A 15,873-nucleotide genomic window follows, 5' to 3' on the forward strand; every position below is an offset into this window, starting at 1 on the left:
AGTCTGGATAGCCAATTGCCCTAGGTATTCTGCCTCTGCATCTTCAGTGCTGGGATACAGGCTTGTCTAGATTTTATTTAGGTGCTGTATTTTGAACTACTGTCCTCATGATTGTTCAGCAAATGTATTATCCACTGAGTAATTTCCTCAGGCTGAAAACTCACTCAGTGTTTTTTCAGCATTGAGAGTTTCATCCACATGTAGCTCAGCTAATTGATCTGAGCATCTATTACCTGAATACCAAGAGGAATCTTTCACCAATATTAAATTACCAGCGAATAAAATATTTTAAATAGTTCAAAATCATCCCTCTGGGCATAATTATATCATTAATAATTCATTGCTGAAGAAATAAATGCATAATTAGGAAATCACATCATCTGCATACATGGCTGAGTTTTGCTAAACTGAATGGAAAATTGATTGTATGCTGTAAGTGTGGTGATTTCTCTTATCCACACCATTCATTTCATTTGAAAATATGAAGGAGGAATTGAAGGCTTATTTGTTTCTTCTTTCACATTTCAGGAACCCAAGCAATGGAAATCAACCAAACAATCCTGAAGGAATTCATTCTCGTAGGCTTCTCTGCTTACCCACATGTACAGACCTTCCTTTTTGTGGTCTTCTTTTGCCTCTATATTCTCACTCTTGCAGGCAACCTGGCCATCATGGGCTTGACTTGGGTGGACAGATCTCTCCACACCCCTATGTACCTCTTCCTCAGTGCACTCTCCTTCTCTGAGACTTGCTATACCCTGACTATCATCCCCAAGATGCTGGTGGATCTCTTGGACAAGGACAGACGCATTTCAGTCACAGGCTGTGGCTTGCAGATGTGCTTCTTCCTGGGCCTTGGTGGAACAAATTGCATCATTCTCACCTTGATGGGGTATGACCGATTCCTGGCCATCTGTAACCCCCTCAGATACTCTCTTCTTATGACCAATGTTGCATGTGGACAACTTGTGGCCTCTGCTTGGGCTGGAGGATTCTTGGTCTCTTTTATACAAATTGCACTAGTATTCAGGGTGTCTTTCTGCACACCCAACCTCATCAGACACTTCTTCTGCAACATGAGGGCAGTTGTGAGACTGTCCTGCATAGGTAGTGACCTCACAGAATTCATTGTAACACTAATGTCAATGTTTGGCTTAGTAGGTACATTCTTGCTCATCTTCTTGACTTATGTGTTCATCCTTTCTTCTGTCCTCAAGATCCCTTCAGCTGAGGGTAAGCAAAAGGCATTTTCCACCTGTGCCTCACACCTCACTGTGGTCATCATCCACTTTGGGTTTGCATCCATTGCTTATCTGAAGCCAGAAGCCTCGGGAGGAGATGACACACTCATAGCAGTTCCTTATACCGTCATTACCCCTTTCCTCAGTCCCATCATATTCAGCCTCAGGAATAAGGATATGAAGAATGCTTTTAGAAAGATCATGAGAAAGACAGTAGCCTTGAAAACTAACCTTGGGCTATTGTTTCTGGTTTAGTGTATTGTTTAACTTCCTCCAGGAGTCAATGGAGCATGCACTCTGTGACTTCTATGGAAAGGTGAAATCCAGGAGTACATGACTGAGACTTTCACCTAATCTGTCCCAAGCATTTTCTAAGTATGATCAGGAAGTTATCCAGTCTCTCTTCATTCCACAATATGGGAAGAATAATGCTACTGATAAGAAGACTCTGCCAATTTCTGGGCATTCTGTACCTGTCGTAAGTGAGGAAAGAGCAGAAGGGAAAGCAGCAGTGTGACCACTGCACTGAGAGATGTTTTCAGTATCTAAAGACACAAATGGTCAATATTTCTGGAAAGATTGTATGTACCAAGTTGGACTTCTCATGAGAAAGCTATTTCTAACAGGAGATATATTGTAAAAATCAGCAGCTATTTGTTTGTGAAAACATATATATGTACATAAATATATACACAAAAATAAAATCTCATTTGTTAAATATTCACATCATACTGATCCCTGTATACTAATTCATTTTTGCACTTTAACTTTGTTTTATTAGATCTTTTAGAATTTCCAGTTTATTACAATGTATTTTTTATCATACTTACCTTCATCCATTACTTATTGTTTTAACAATAACATATTTAAGAGACTGTTGCCTGTCAATGATTTCCACCTTTGGAGAATTGAAGAAACCATTCGACACCTTTCATGTAAATAAACAAGCTATTAATAACTGCACATTTTATCATTTGGTGAAAGTTGAATATAAGGAGTGTGCTTCTGTATCTCTGTGGTGAGAATATTCAAAAGCAAGTGTTAATGGGTTATGTATGATATTAAGATATTTAACCAAAATGCACTTAACAAAGATGTTAACAGAGTAAGCAAATGTAAAACAGGAAACAAGATGAATATACCATCATTTTTTAATGCCAAGAACAAAACAGAAGCACTGTAATTTATGTAACAGAAGAATAGTGACAGACTTTACTAATTATTCAGTCATGAAGGTCTGGAAAATTTATGGAAACTTTTCCTCAATTATTTTCTGTCAAACAACTCTGTGACTTCCATGAAAGGCATATATATATATATATATATATATATATATATATATATATATATATATATATACTGAGGCATGTACTTATAAATTTATGTGAAAATATTAGGGTAATTTTAACTCTAGTTTATGTGGTTTATGTGACATTTTTATGAAAATAATGATTGCTTAAAATAGTCATACATATGAGTTTATTAAGGGTACCTTTGTCTTAACTCTCTGAGTTTAAGAGGATCCCACATCTCTACCGTTGTTAACCTGTAAAAGTTGTTTAAATAGCAAGTGTGTTCTTTTTCAACTGAAACAGTAATAAAAACTCTTCCAAAATAAATTTTAAAAAGAATCCAGGTCTAGATAGATTTGATACAAAATTCTACTGGACTTTCAAAGAAGAACCAATACCTCTCAAATTATTCAAAACATAGGAACAGTGAGATCACTTCCAAACTCCTTCTACAATGCCAATAGCACTCTAACAGCAAAGCCAGGTAAAGACACAACACAAAAGAGAAAGACCTCTCCCTCTCTCAGCAGTTCCCTGGGGTTCTTTCTCTGGTCATGGAGTCTGAGATTTGACTTTCTGAGGTAGCATGTCATGTCTATTGCTGCTGTCATTGTTCAGCTCTTGCTTAGGCACCCATGTTGTTGAGGTGCCATTGGTGAAGCTTCTTTGCCATTTCTAGGAGACACAATCTCACAGTGGATTTCCTGGTTCTCCTGGCTCTTAGAATCCTTCCCCTCCCTCCTCAGGAAAGTTCCCTGATCCTTAGGAGCAGGAGTGGTGTTGGACATATCCCCACTGTGGATGCCTCAAAATCACAGACACACAAATGAACTTCGCAGGTTGTATTTATATATTTACCTGTTTATATACACATATGGAACACTAATATTCAAAGAAAAGGAGGCTATGAGTTTGATAGATAAATGGGTTTGGGAAATGGAAACACTGAGAGAGTGGACCTGTGAGGGGTTGGAGGAAGGAAAGGGAAGGGGAAAGTGACGTAATTATATTTTGATCAAATTTCTAAAAATTTACAAAGGTAACTTATAGGCCATTACCACTCATGAACATAGATGAAAATAATTCTCAACAAAATACTTACAAATTAGGAGCTCACGAGGTGGATCAGAGGTTAAGAACACTTGCTCTTGTAGAGTACCTGGGTTTAGTTCCCAGATCCCACAGAGTGCCTCACAAAGATCTCCAGTTCCAGTGACCTCTTCTGACCTCAGCAGGCACCAAGCATACATGCAGTGCATATATGTACATGCAGGCAAAGGATTCATACACATAAAATTAGTCACTCATTTAAAATTATTTAAAATAAGTTGTAAACAAAATGCACACATATATAAAAAAAAATCACCTACAACAATCAAGACTGCTTTATCCAAGAAACGTGGAGATGATTCAACATATGTTAGTTTATTAGAATAATAATAATGATGTAAAGATAGAAGTCATTTCATTTTATTAATAGATGAAGAAAAGGCCATTAGTAAGATTCAATACAGCATCATGATAAAAACCCTACAGAACGAGGCCAGCCTGGTCTCCAAAGCAAGTTCCAGGAAAGGCGCAAAGCTACACAGAGAAACTCTGTCTCAAAAAAACAAACAAACCAAAAAAAAGCAAAAGCAAAACAAAAACCCTACAGAAAATAGGGATGAAGGGAGCATACTTCAACATGACAAGGTTTATATGTGATAAAAACACAGCCAACATTATCATAAGTGGTGAAAAACTTGAAGTAACCCTATTAAAATGAGGAACAAGCCAGGGCTATCCTTAGTCCCTCCTCCTTTTCGGTCAGTGCTTGAAACCCTACACAGAGCAATAAGATGAGGGAAGGAACTTAAAGGGATACAAACTGGGAAGGAAGAACTCAAATTACCTTTATTTGCAGACAAAAATGGTATTATACAAGAGCTCCAAAATACTCCACCAGAAAATTTCTAAATATGATCCACATTTTCATGGAAGCGTCAGAATTCAATATCAACTTACAAAACACCAGTAGCCTTTCTATAAATCCAGAACAAAAACGCCGAGAAAGAGATCATGGAAATACTGCTATTCATAACAGCTTCAAAAATATACCCAAGAATGAACCTAATCAAGAAGATAATAGAGTTCTCCAATGAGAACTTTAAACCTCTGAACAAATAAATTGAGATAAATGCTAGAAGACAGAAAGATATCTGATGGTTATGCACTGGAAAAATTAAAATTGGGAAAATTACCATCTTACTAAAAACAATTTACAGATTCCATGCAATCCCAGTCAAATTGCATGTGACGTTATTCTAAGAGTAGGGGGGAAAACTAAAATTCTTATGGAAGAACAAAAGTCCTAGGATGACTTCAGCAATCCTGACCAAAAGAATAATGCTGAAGGGAGCAGCATACCAGATCTCAAGCCTTATTACAGAGCAATAGTAATAAAAATAATATGCTACAGGCATACAACAGGCATGTTGGTCAATGGAACAAAATGTAAGACCCAAATATTGTTGGGCTCCATAAGGCCCTGACGAGAGGCCCAGTGTAACTTCCCAAGCCTAGCTCGAGTTTGGTGACTTATCTTTGGACATGATTTCCACATACAAGTGACTCAGCTCTACTCGACCTAGAATGCCTCTGCCTAGCAACTGCTGATATGGCATCATCTCATTGGCCTGCTATCCTCACCCCATATCCTCCCCCCATCACGACAACCTATACAAGTCCACTCCTGATGCAATAAAATGAGTTCCTGCTTTAACAAGACTCCTGGCTCAGTGTGCTTCTCTCTGGTGGACAGGGGAGGTCTGGGCCATCCACACTCACCATCCCACTGAGCCCCAGGGAGAGATCAGCTGGACCAGTCCTGCCTCTGGTCCAGCTGGACCGACAAAATATGATTGCATGTAATTACAGCCATCTAGTATTTGAAAAAAGATGATGAAACGTACACACTGAATGAAAAACAGTATCTTCAACAAATGGTACTGGAAAAACTGATGTTTTTTGTGATGATGAAATTAGATCCATATCTAACACCCACACAAAAGTTAGTTCCAAAAGAATCAAAAATCTCAAAGTGAAATCTGAAACACTGAAACTGATAGAAGAAAACACGGGCAAGATATCCCACAAGATATAGGAGTGGAATGTGACTTTTTGAATAGGACTGAATTCACTCAGGAAATAAAGAGCATTTGACAACTGGGGCCTCAAACCTACTACACGGTGAAGGAAACGATCTATTTAGAGAAGAAAAAGCACATAGAGTGGGAGATAATCTTTTCCTGCTATACATTCAATAGAGGATTAATATCAAGAATATATAAAGAACTCGAAATACAAAGAATCAAGAAAACAAATGACTCAATTAAGCGTGTGTGCGTGTGTGTGTGTGTGTGTGTGTGTGTGTGTGTGTGTGTGTGTGTGTGTGCCCATGCTACTGATGTGGGGGGAAAGAAGCTCTCAAAATAAGAAATAAAAATGGCTAAAATATTTGTTTTAATGTGTTCAACATCCTTAGCAACCAAGGAAACTCAAGTTTGACTACTTTCCAGTCAGAATAGCTAAGATCGAGAAAACAATTGACAAATGATGATGAGGATGTGGGCAAGGTGAATCCTCATTCACTGTTTATGGCACTAAACTGGTACAGCCACTGTGGAAATCAGTATGAATGCTCTGAAAGCTAAAAATAGATCTACTGTATGACCAAATTATGTCATCCTTTGGCCTATACCGAAAGGCTTCAACACCCCACAACAGAGATAGCTCAGCCACGTTCATTGCTGCTCTATTCACACTTTCAAGAAATGGCAGCAGCCTAGATAGCTTTCAGCTGATGAACAGATGGTAAAGATGTATACATACAATTGTATTTGCCTTAGCCATCCACATAGTCATTTAGTAGAGTCACACTGTTAAATTTTCATTTAACTAGTGAATGATAATGCTGAATGTCCTTCAAGGACTTACACTCTGTAAGTGCTTTTAAAGTCTGGTCATAAAGTTTGGTTCGAGGCAGGATTTTTGTCAATGAAAGTGAACTCAGTGAGCATTGGTGTTCTAACTCTCATTTAGGCTTCCAGCCAAAAGAAAATTTACAGGCAGCAGAAAGTTTTTTTTTAAATGTGCATAATGAATTCTGCACACCTGAAACCCCCAAGGATTTGCAGAAGTGTTTTAAAGGTCGTGTATTACACAAAGCCCTATACCTAATGAGACCAAATTATAAAGTTGAGGAAGAAAGTTTTCTTCCTTCTCTGATGAAAGACAACAGGGATCTCCAGGGCTCTCCTAACCAGAACCATACAAACCTCCAGAGCAGGGGAGCCTCAGCCTTTGATAATAATCACACAGCATCTCACAGTGGCAAAAAGCAAGGCTCTACCTACCGTTGTTTAGTGGGTGGTAAGGGAGCATAGCCTACTTAATCACTAAACCTCATATCACACAACTCTAGAGCCACAGAAAGAGTAAAGCTGCACAAACTCAGAAAACTCCATCCTTGCCAACTGCAGAAATTCAAATACAAAAAAAAAAAAAAAACAACACCATACAGCAACTTTCTTAGGGTCACCAAACAACCAGCAATAGAAGAATCCAGACCCTTAGAGCACTGATGTTCATAACTCGGTTTTTGAGTGAAGAACAAGGTGTGCTTCTACAAAAACCATGAAGAATATCTTTCAGAATTTACCAGTGGCAGTGACTTGCTTTGTCACCTAATGAAGCAACAAGGTAGGACACTACTCACATCCTGTGACTCTCTTTTATTAACAATGAATTGTTATCACTCACTCATTATTCCTCTTTGAAGTTGGAAAAATACATGATTATTTTGTCTAAAGACTGGTAACACAAATTAAAATGGGCACAAGTTGGTTCACTTCAGAGAGAAGTGAAGATAAGGTAGGATCCAATGGCCACATCCTAATTCAGACTATGCCTAAGGTAGAGCAAAAATCTGGAAGCCATACTGCGGTATCGATGATCTACCCAGAATAAGTTTAGCACACAGTTAGGTAATGACCAGATAAGGAAAGATCCCTTTGTGGAATATATATTGCTCATTCTTTACATTGCAGAATATTTCAAAATGCTTCTTTACTTTTCACTTATTTTTCTTTCTTACTTTTAAGATTTTTTTATTTTTATTTTATTTATATGTTGTGTGTGTGTGTGTGTGTGTGTGTGTGTGTGTGTGTGTGTGTGTGTGTGTGTGTTCATACCATGGACATGTGGCTTGCACTAAGGAAGCCAGAAGACGGCATCAGATCCCCTGAAGCAAGAGTTACAGGCACTTGTGAGCTGGGTGATTTGCATGATAGGAACAGAACTATGGTCCCTTGAAATAGCAGCAAATGCTCATAAGCACTGAGCAATCTATCAAGCTATAGTGAAAGAAAGAAAGAAAGAAAGAAAGAAAGAAAGAAAGAAAGAAAGAAAGAAAGAAAGAAAGAAAGAAGGAAAGAAAGAAGGAAAGAAAGAAGGGAAGAAAGAAAGAAAGACAGGATTTCACACTGCAGTGCTTTCTAGCCATCCTTTCCTGGAATTCACTGTAGCCCAGGCTGGCATTGAACTCAAGTAACCCTCCTGCATTGGTTTCCTGAGTTCTATGATTACAGGAACATACTACAATGCCTGGCTTTTCATCTCAAAATTCTTCTAAAATTAATGATGGTTTTGCAAACAACACCCATCCCCTGATTGTGCTGGAAGGAGATCATGCATGTGGAATGAAATATATCATTTACTTATACATAGCATGTTATAGAGAAATTGCAGGGTTTGTTCTAAATACACAAGAAACTAAATCAGCTTGTTTTGGTAATGTGTTCTATTATATCTTTGATACAAGAATTTAACCCTTTTGGCTTCAAATATTTAGAATTGACTTATTTATAGACTTGCTATAAAGGGAAAGCCTTGGTGTGTAAGATATTCTGATGGGAGAAATGAGTTTCCTCGTATTAGGGAAAACAGAAGGGCCCTAATAAAGCTTAATTTTCCTTGGGGGAGTGGGGGTGAAAGTCCAGAATATTACAGAAAACTAATTATTGAAGAATGGAACAATCACCCCCAAGCAAATTTTGAAATCAGAAAGAATCACAGTGAATTCGACATTAAAATATGTTTACATTATTTTTCTGTGCCTCTTCTGACAATGCCAAGAAGTTTAATCTAGACTGAACTAGATCTAAGCAGTGTGTAAACTCTATTGCTCTACATGTTCAAAACTCACAGTACTGAAAAAGCAAGGCAGACACCGTTTCTAGATTAGCCACTTTCTGGTTCTTAACTTATTCATAAAACACTTACTGAGAATTCTTGTCTTCTTAAAGTGTCACCTCGAGAAATACAGAAATGATGATCATGGTTCCATTCTTGAAAGGAAAACACGGGGGAGTGGAAAGAATGGGGAGTTGTAATCAAAACAGTGTGATTCCAGTTACAAATATGCCACTTCCTAGATATAATTATTTCCAAAGTGAGATAATCTCAGCTGTCCCACACAGATCACAGCTGTCACACGCACTTCATATTTATGCAGTAAAGTGAAAAATCAATAATCATTTGAAAGAATTTGGGGAAATGCAGACTCCATAAATGCTAGTTATCAAATATGTTGACATGTGAGACAGGAAAAATATCTCTGCCTAATAGGAAACTGAATGTTTTAATTACATAGACAGTCATCATGTTGTGGAAGTTGGAAGATGAGAGTAAATAGGTGGAGATTTACTGAAGAATCCACACAGTGATTTCACATTTATCTTTGGGCGATGAGCTTGCTGTTAAGAAAATGGACATAATCTCAGTTGCCTCCTGTTTCAAGCTTACATATAGAGTCTTTATCAATTAGTGTTACACCTCTAGCTAATTACTACAAATCCTAACAATGCTGGGGTGCCCTAATGTCCACCCTTCTCTCCCCTCAAAGTATCAAAAGGGAGGTGTGTTTTGTTTTGTTTTAATTTCTTTTGATGTTTTAGTGCCTGGTTGCCAACCTCAAGAAGGAATGATGATTTCAGGTTTCTCCAACAATTTTAAGTCATTATCCAAGCTTAGTCCTCAAATGACCAGGAAATCGTTTCAATGTTTCTTTAACAGACATAGGATTATATATTCCATAGGAATGGCTGTGTTAGACTACTTCTGTCTTTTTCAGTGTTTGGGTTGGTTTTTTGTTGACTTGACACAAACCTACATGTATCTGGGAAGAGAAAATCTTAATTGAGAAAAATGCCTCCATAGAAGGCATTACCACTGGCCTGTGGGTAAACCTACCAGATATTTTCTTGGTTAATGATTGATGTGGGAAAACCCACCTCACTGGGTGTGGTGGCATCCTTTGGCATCTTGTGGATGCAGTAAGAAAGCAGGCTGATCAAGCCATAGGAAACAAGCCTGTAAGCTGCATTCCTTTTTGGTCTCTTCTTCAGTGCCTGCCTTGAATTCCTTCCCTGCATTTCCTCCGTGACACACTGTGAGCTGTAAGATGAGAAAAACCTTTCCTTTCATGTTGCTTTTAGGTCATGGTTATTGAAGCAAGGAAAATCTAACAAGAAAGTCTTAGGCATGTTTTCATTTACTTTGTTTGGTTTTGTTTACACGTACGTGTGTGTGGCATGTTGTGTGTTGTATGTGTACATGTGTGGTATGTTGTGTGTTGTATGTGTACATGTTTATGGTGTGCTAGTTGGTGTTTGTGTATGTTTGTGGTATGTTCTTTGTTGTATGTGTATACATGTGTAGTATGTTGTATGTTGTATTGTACATGTGTGGCATGCTCTGTATTGTATGTATGTATGTATGTATGTATGTATGTATGTATGTGTGTGTGTGTGGTATGTTGTGTGTTGCATGTATACACATATGTGGTATGGTGTGTGTTGCATGTGTACACATATGTGGTATGTTGTGTGTTGTATGTGTGTGACTGTGTGGTATGTTGACATATCTGTGAGCACATGTGTGTACATCCATGTGGAGGTCTGAAGCTGACACTGAATGTCTTCGTCCATTGCTCTCTGTTTATTGAAAAAAGGTATCTGTTGAACCAAGAGCTTGCCAATTCTAAATGGTCTCACTAGACGGGTGTACTCATGACCCCTGTCTCTAACTCCTGAGTACTGGGATAACAGACAGGCAGCAATGCCTGCCCGACCTGTATGTGGGTGCTGGAATCTGAATGCAAGTCTTCATACCTGGGAGGCAAATGCTTTATCCATTGAGCTATCCCCCCAGGCCCCAGACTCACTCAGCACCATTCCGTGTTGAGAGTCTTATCCAAAAGTGGATCCATTAAAGTACCTGAGTTTCTTTCTTCAGATCATCAGTTGCAGTATCTCATCATTATTACATTACTAGCCAATGAAATCTCTTTTGAGGTAAATTACTTTCCCTTTAAGAAAGACCAATATTTTCATTTATGTCCCCCAAACATTTTTCTTTACTTTTATTAATGTTTATTGTTAGAGAATTTCCATACATATATGCAATGTTTTGATCAAATCCCCTCTCACCCTATCACTACTTTTCCTTCCAACAGCTATCAATTCCTGCTAGCTTCTCAGCTAAAGGAGGGACTTCATGAGTGCCTTCCTTGTCCATGCTGGGATTTTTGGTTGGGGTGACTTGCCAACCTTGTACTTGAGCTCACAGCCACTATGAGGTCATGTCTAGTAAATACTTTTTTCTTTTTTGCTGCACACATCTACAACCTCCAACTCTTACAGTCTTATAACCTATCAGAATTTTCCCAGGGGCCTGCCCTGAGAAGATTCCTCCCAGAGTCCTGGGGAAGATGCTATGACTGTAGATGGGGTATTCTGAGGGAAAAGAATCTAAGTACACCAGGCTCTTTTGTCCATTCACTTTATTTCTTTATGATAAAATTCTATCTACACAGCTTCAGTTCCATTCTGACACTCAGTTCCTCTATGTCCCTTCTTTTCCTGTCCTCTCATAGCCCTAACTAAGCCCTTATGCTTTCGATCTTTTCTTCATTTTCAGTTTTTCTGTCCATGCTCATTTCTTCTTTTCCTACTCTCCTCACTTGACCCAATCCTTACTGTCTACAAAAGCTTTGCCTTGTCCCTTCCTCTCCAGCCATGAGACTCTGCCCGGACCAGGAAAACCGAAAACCTGCCCCGGCCCTCACTCACACCTGGTTATGCAAAACAAACAAACAAACAAAACAAAACAAAACCCTTTTTGTCCTTAGTCAATAGCTCTAGAATACCACTAGGCCTGGAGGAAAGGGATCAGCTGAGCTTTATTTGCACAAGAAACAAAGCTATGTATCTATAATCCACCTGTCTCCTATGCTTAGGAGACAGAAATTGTCTATGTAGAGGAGTTAATCTAGTTCAGATCAGCAGTAGGTCTGAGAAGCTTATACTGTTTACCATTATGTCCTAGGAGTTATGGGCACACAAGAAATTGATAGTATGATGTAGCTAGAGTTTTCCTGCCTGGCCCACAGTCAGGACAAATCTCTCTCACCTGCCAGTCCCACAGCCGCTCAGACCCGACCAAGTAAACACAGAGACTTATATTGGTTACAAACTGTATGGCCATGGCAGGCTTCTTGCTAACTGTTCTTACAGCTTAAATTAATCCATTTCCATTAATCTATACCTTGCCACATGGCTCGTGGCTTACCGGCATCTTTACATGCTGTTTCTCATCATGGCAGCTGGCAGTGTCTCTCTCATCCAGCTTCCTGTTCTCTCAATTCTCCTCTCTGTTAGTCCCACCTATACTTCCTGCCTGGCCACTGGCCAATCAGTGATTTATTTATTGACCAATCAGCAACACATTTGACATACAGACCATCCCACAGCACTTCCCCTTTTCTTTTCTTAAAAAGGAAGGTTTTAACCTTAACCTAGTAAAATTACATATAATTTGGGAATTTGGGAGTAGCTTCTCTTACTATTTTCTGCTGGAGGGGGGCGCTGTATCTTATGGGGACACAAAAACAATTTTAGGATCATGGAGTAGTCCATGAGGCTGTGTTGTCTGAACCAGTTGCCTTGAAACTGTTTTGGATGTTGGATCATCTGGGCCATGGTGTCATCGGAGACCTTTTATGGGGTCTTGGCTGGTCAAACCTGATGTATCTTAATCTGGAACAAATCCATACCCTTTGGCTTTTTGTGGGAACAAAAGCAGAGTCTCCTTTCCAAAGCAACACATCCTTACATCCAAATTTTGAAGTCAAGGTATCTTTAAAATATACATATTGGTTTAACTCAATATCTTTTACAATCAAATGTTTTTCTGTAGTTAAAAATCCCAAAGACAACACAATCCAGATTCTCTGTGTAATATTCATCTTTACGTGGCTTATTTTTTATATTAATTTTTACTGTCTCTTTAAAGACTTTATTTTTTAACTATGTATTTGTTTATATAACTGTATATATCACCTTTTTTGTCTCTTTCAAGCCTACGTATCTTTTACACACATCTGAATCTGTCTAATTGTGAATCTATTGCTTTAAACTGCAGCAGCTGTGGCTGCTAGCTCTACCCAGCTCAGCTTCCCAACAAGGCAGCAGTACCTTTACCGCCAGCTCTGGGAGCTATCCTGGGTCTATGTTTTTATCCAAGCAGCGTGTAGCACAGAAACCTCTTTTTTTGTTTTGTACTAGCAAAGGCTAAATCCACCATGCAGCTTAATGTGCCACTTGCAGAGGCCTCATTCCCACCAGGGGGCAGGTTGAGCACACACGCTAGGAACCCACCAGTAGCTCAAACCCGCAGCTGCAGCTCATTTGAGAGAGACAATTAGGAAGCTGTTTTTAGCTCCGTTTTAGAATCTTTTTGTTCAGGTTTTAGGTGGAAACTCTTGCCCCACGTTGGGCGCCATTTGTAGGTAGAGTTTTCCTGCCTGGCCCACAGTCAGGACAAATCTCTCTCACCTGCCAGTCCCACAGCCGCTCAGACCCGACCAAGTAAACACAGAGACTTATATTGCTTACAAACTGTATGGCCATAGCAGGCTTCTTGCTAACTGTTCTTACAGCTTAAATTAATCCATTTCCATTAATCTATACCTTGCCACATGGCTCGTGGCTTACCGGCATCTTTACATGCTGTTTCTCATCATGGCAGCTGGCAGTGTCTCTCTCACCCAGCTTCCTGTTCTCTCAATTCTCCTCTCTGTTAGTCCCACCTATACTTCCTATACTTTATTGACCAATCAGCAACACATTTGACATACAGACCATCCCACAGCAGTATGAAAAGGCTGATATATGAAAAGCCATATAACATCAATATTCCCTGATATTTGACTTTCCTCTAGAAGAATTCCTTGACCCTTATAGGTATAGCTTTATCATATATAGCTGAATCTCTAATTCATATACTTGCAGCCCACAGCAATACCCCACACTTCTTTAATGATCCCTGAGCCCTCTGGGTAGGAGTCCCAATTAGAGCTGAGCATGCTACAGAATCTAATTCTCCGCATATTGACTAGTCTTTGTATTAACCACAATCTATGACAAAAATTTTCTCCTCTGAGGGTTGAGGGATGCATTAACCTATGGGTATAAAGCCAAGAACTTAGGGAGTAGTCAATTACTATGCCCACATATCAGAATACTAGCATTAAATTCTCCCTTATTGCCTATAACATGTCCTGTCAGTGGTTTGGGGCCCAGTTAATAGTACCAGGCATAAGGATCATTTTGTGAAGGAGGATTTAAGTCCAATTAGAAAGTAATTGGTTACTCCCACAACCTAGATGCACTTTTACAACAGTGGATATATCTTCAAGGCCAGCCATTACTGTTTTTTCAAGGATTGATGGCTTTCCTTGCCGATTGTGTAGATAGAAATTTCCAGCACTACAAGACCTAGTCAACGTGAATAAATGTTCCAGTTCTAGCATTATCAGACTTAGTCACCATGAATGAATCCATATCACCTTGATTTCCCTAAATCATATGACTTAATTATGTGATGTCTATAACAATAATGTCTTACCATAAGTTCTGAATGTTCACCAAGAGCAATGGCGACAGCCTTTATTGTTCTAGTGGTCTATTGAACCCCAGGAACCAACAGCTCAAGAAAGGTCACCCATACATAGCATTAGGATTTTTAATTGATAGTCAACCTCTCTAAGGCCAGAATAAGTAAATTTTATGGTGACATAGTAAGTCACAATTAAGATATTGTTGAAGACATAAATGAATGCATAATTAGGAAATCATATCATCTACATACATGGCTGAGTTTTGCTAAACTGAATGGAAAACTGATTGATGTTGTAAGTCTGATGATTTCTCTTATTCACACCATGCATTTCATTTGACAATATGAAAACTAAGGATGACTGAAGGTTTATTTGTTTTTTCTTTCACATTTCAGGAACCCAAGCAGTGGAAATCAACCAAACAATCCTGAAGGAATTCATTCTCGTAGGCTTCTCTGCTTACCCACATGTACAGACCTTCCTCTTTGTGGTCTTCTTTTGCCTCTATATTCTCACTCTTGCAGGCAACCTGGCCATCATGGGTTTGACTTGGGTGGACAGATCTCTCCACACCCCTATGTACCTCTTCCTCAGTGCACTCTCCTTCTCTGAGACCTGCTATACCCTGACTATCATCCCCAAGATGCTGGTGGATCTCCTGGACAAGGACAGACGCATTTCAGTCACAGGCTGTGGCTTGCAGATGTGCTTCTTCCTGGGCCTTGGTGGAACAAACTGCATCATTCTCACCTTGATGGGGTATGACCGCTTCCTGGCCATCTGTAACCCCCTCAGATATCCTCTTCTTATGACCAATGTTGCATGTGGACAACTTGTGGCCTCTGCTTGGGCTGGAGGATTCTTCATTTCTCTAATAGAGACTGCACTGATATTCAGGGTGTCTTTCTGCACACCCAACCTCATCAGACACTTCTTCTGCCATATGAGGGCAGTTGTGAGACTGTCCTGCACAGACAGTGACCTCACAGAATTCACTGTAACTCTGATGTCAGTGTCAGGTTTGCTGGGTACATTCTTGCTCATCTTCTTGACTTATGTGTTCATCCTTTCTTCTGTCCTCAAAATTCCTTCAGCTGAGGGTAAGCAAAAGGCATTTTCCACCTGTGCCTCACACCTCACTGTGGTCATCATCCACTTTGGGTTTGCCTCTATTGTTTACCTGAAGCCAGAAGCCTCGGGAGGAGATGACACACTGATAGCAGTTCCTTATACCGTCATTACCCCTTTCCTCAGTCCCATCATATTCAGCCTCAGGAATAAGGATATGAAGAATGCTTTTAGAAAGGTCATGAGAAAGACAATAGTATTGAAAAAATAA

The 15,873-nt window shown here is 39.3% G+C and overlaps 2 protein-coding genes across 2 annotated transcripts; both read left to right on the plus strand.

Moving 5' to 3' along the window:
• The first annotated feature begins 539 nt into the window (after nucleotides 1-539).
• On the plus strand, nucleotides 540-1,496 carry LOC128109336 (olfactory receptor 10X1-like). The gene has a single exon (XM_052736530.1). The coding sequence runs from the start codon at nucleotides 540-542 to the stop codon at nucleotides 1,494-1,496; it is 957 nt and encodes a 318-aa protein (XP_052592490.1).
• An 11,721-nt stretch (nucleotides 1,497-13,217) lies between these two features.
• Nucleotides 13,218-15,873, plus strand: LOC128109494 (olfactory receptor 10X1-like). The gene is made up of 2 exons (XM_052736662.1): nucleotides 13,218-13,231; nucleotides 14,901-15,873. The coding sequence occupies exons 1-2, from the start codon at nucleotides 13,218-13,220 to the stop codon at nucleotides 15,871-15,873; spliced, it is 987 nt and encodes a 328-aa protein (XP_052592622.1).

The sequence above is a fragment of the Peromyscus californicus genome, unplaced genomic scaffold (assembly GCF_007827085.1).
Source record: "Peromyscus californicus insignis strain IS unplaced genomic scaffold, ASM782708v3 Scaffold_14__1_contigs__length_90479793_seg_2, whole genome shotgun sequence".
In the NCBI taxonomy this organism is placed as follows: domain Eukaryota; kingdom Metazoa; phylum Chordata; class Mammalia; order Rodentia; family Cricetidae; genus Peromyscus; species Peromyscus californicus.

Bases quoted from the DNA above. Each gene is read 5' to 3' on its own strand.
- LOC128109336 (XM_052736530.1), top strand. From the start codon at position 540: ATGGAAATCAACCAAACAATCCTGAAGGAATTCATTCTCGTAGGCTTC.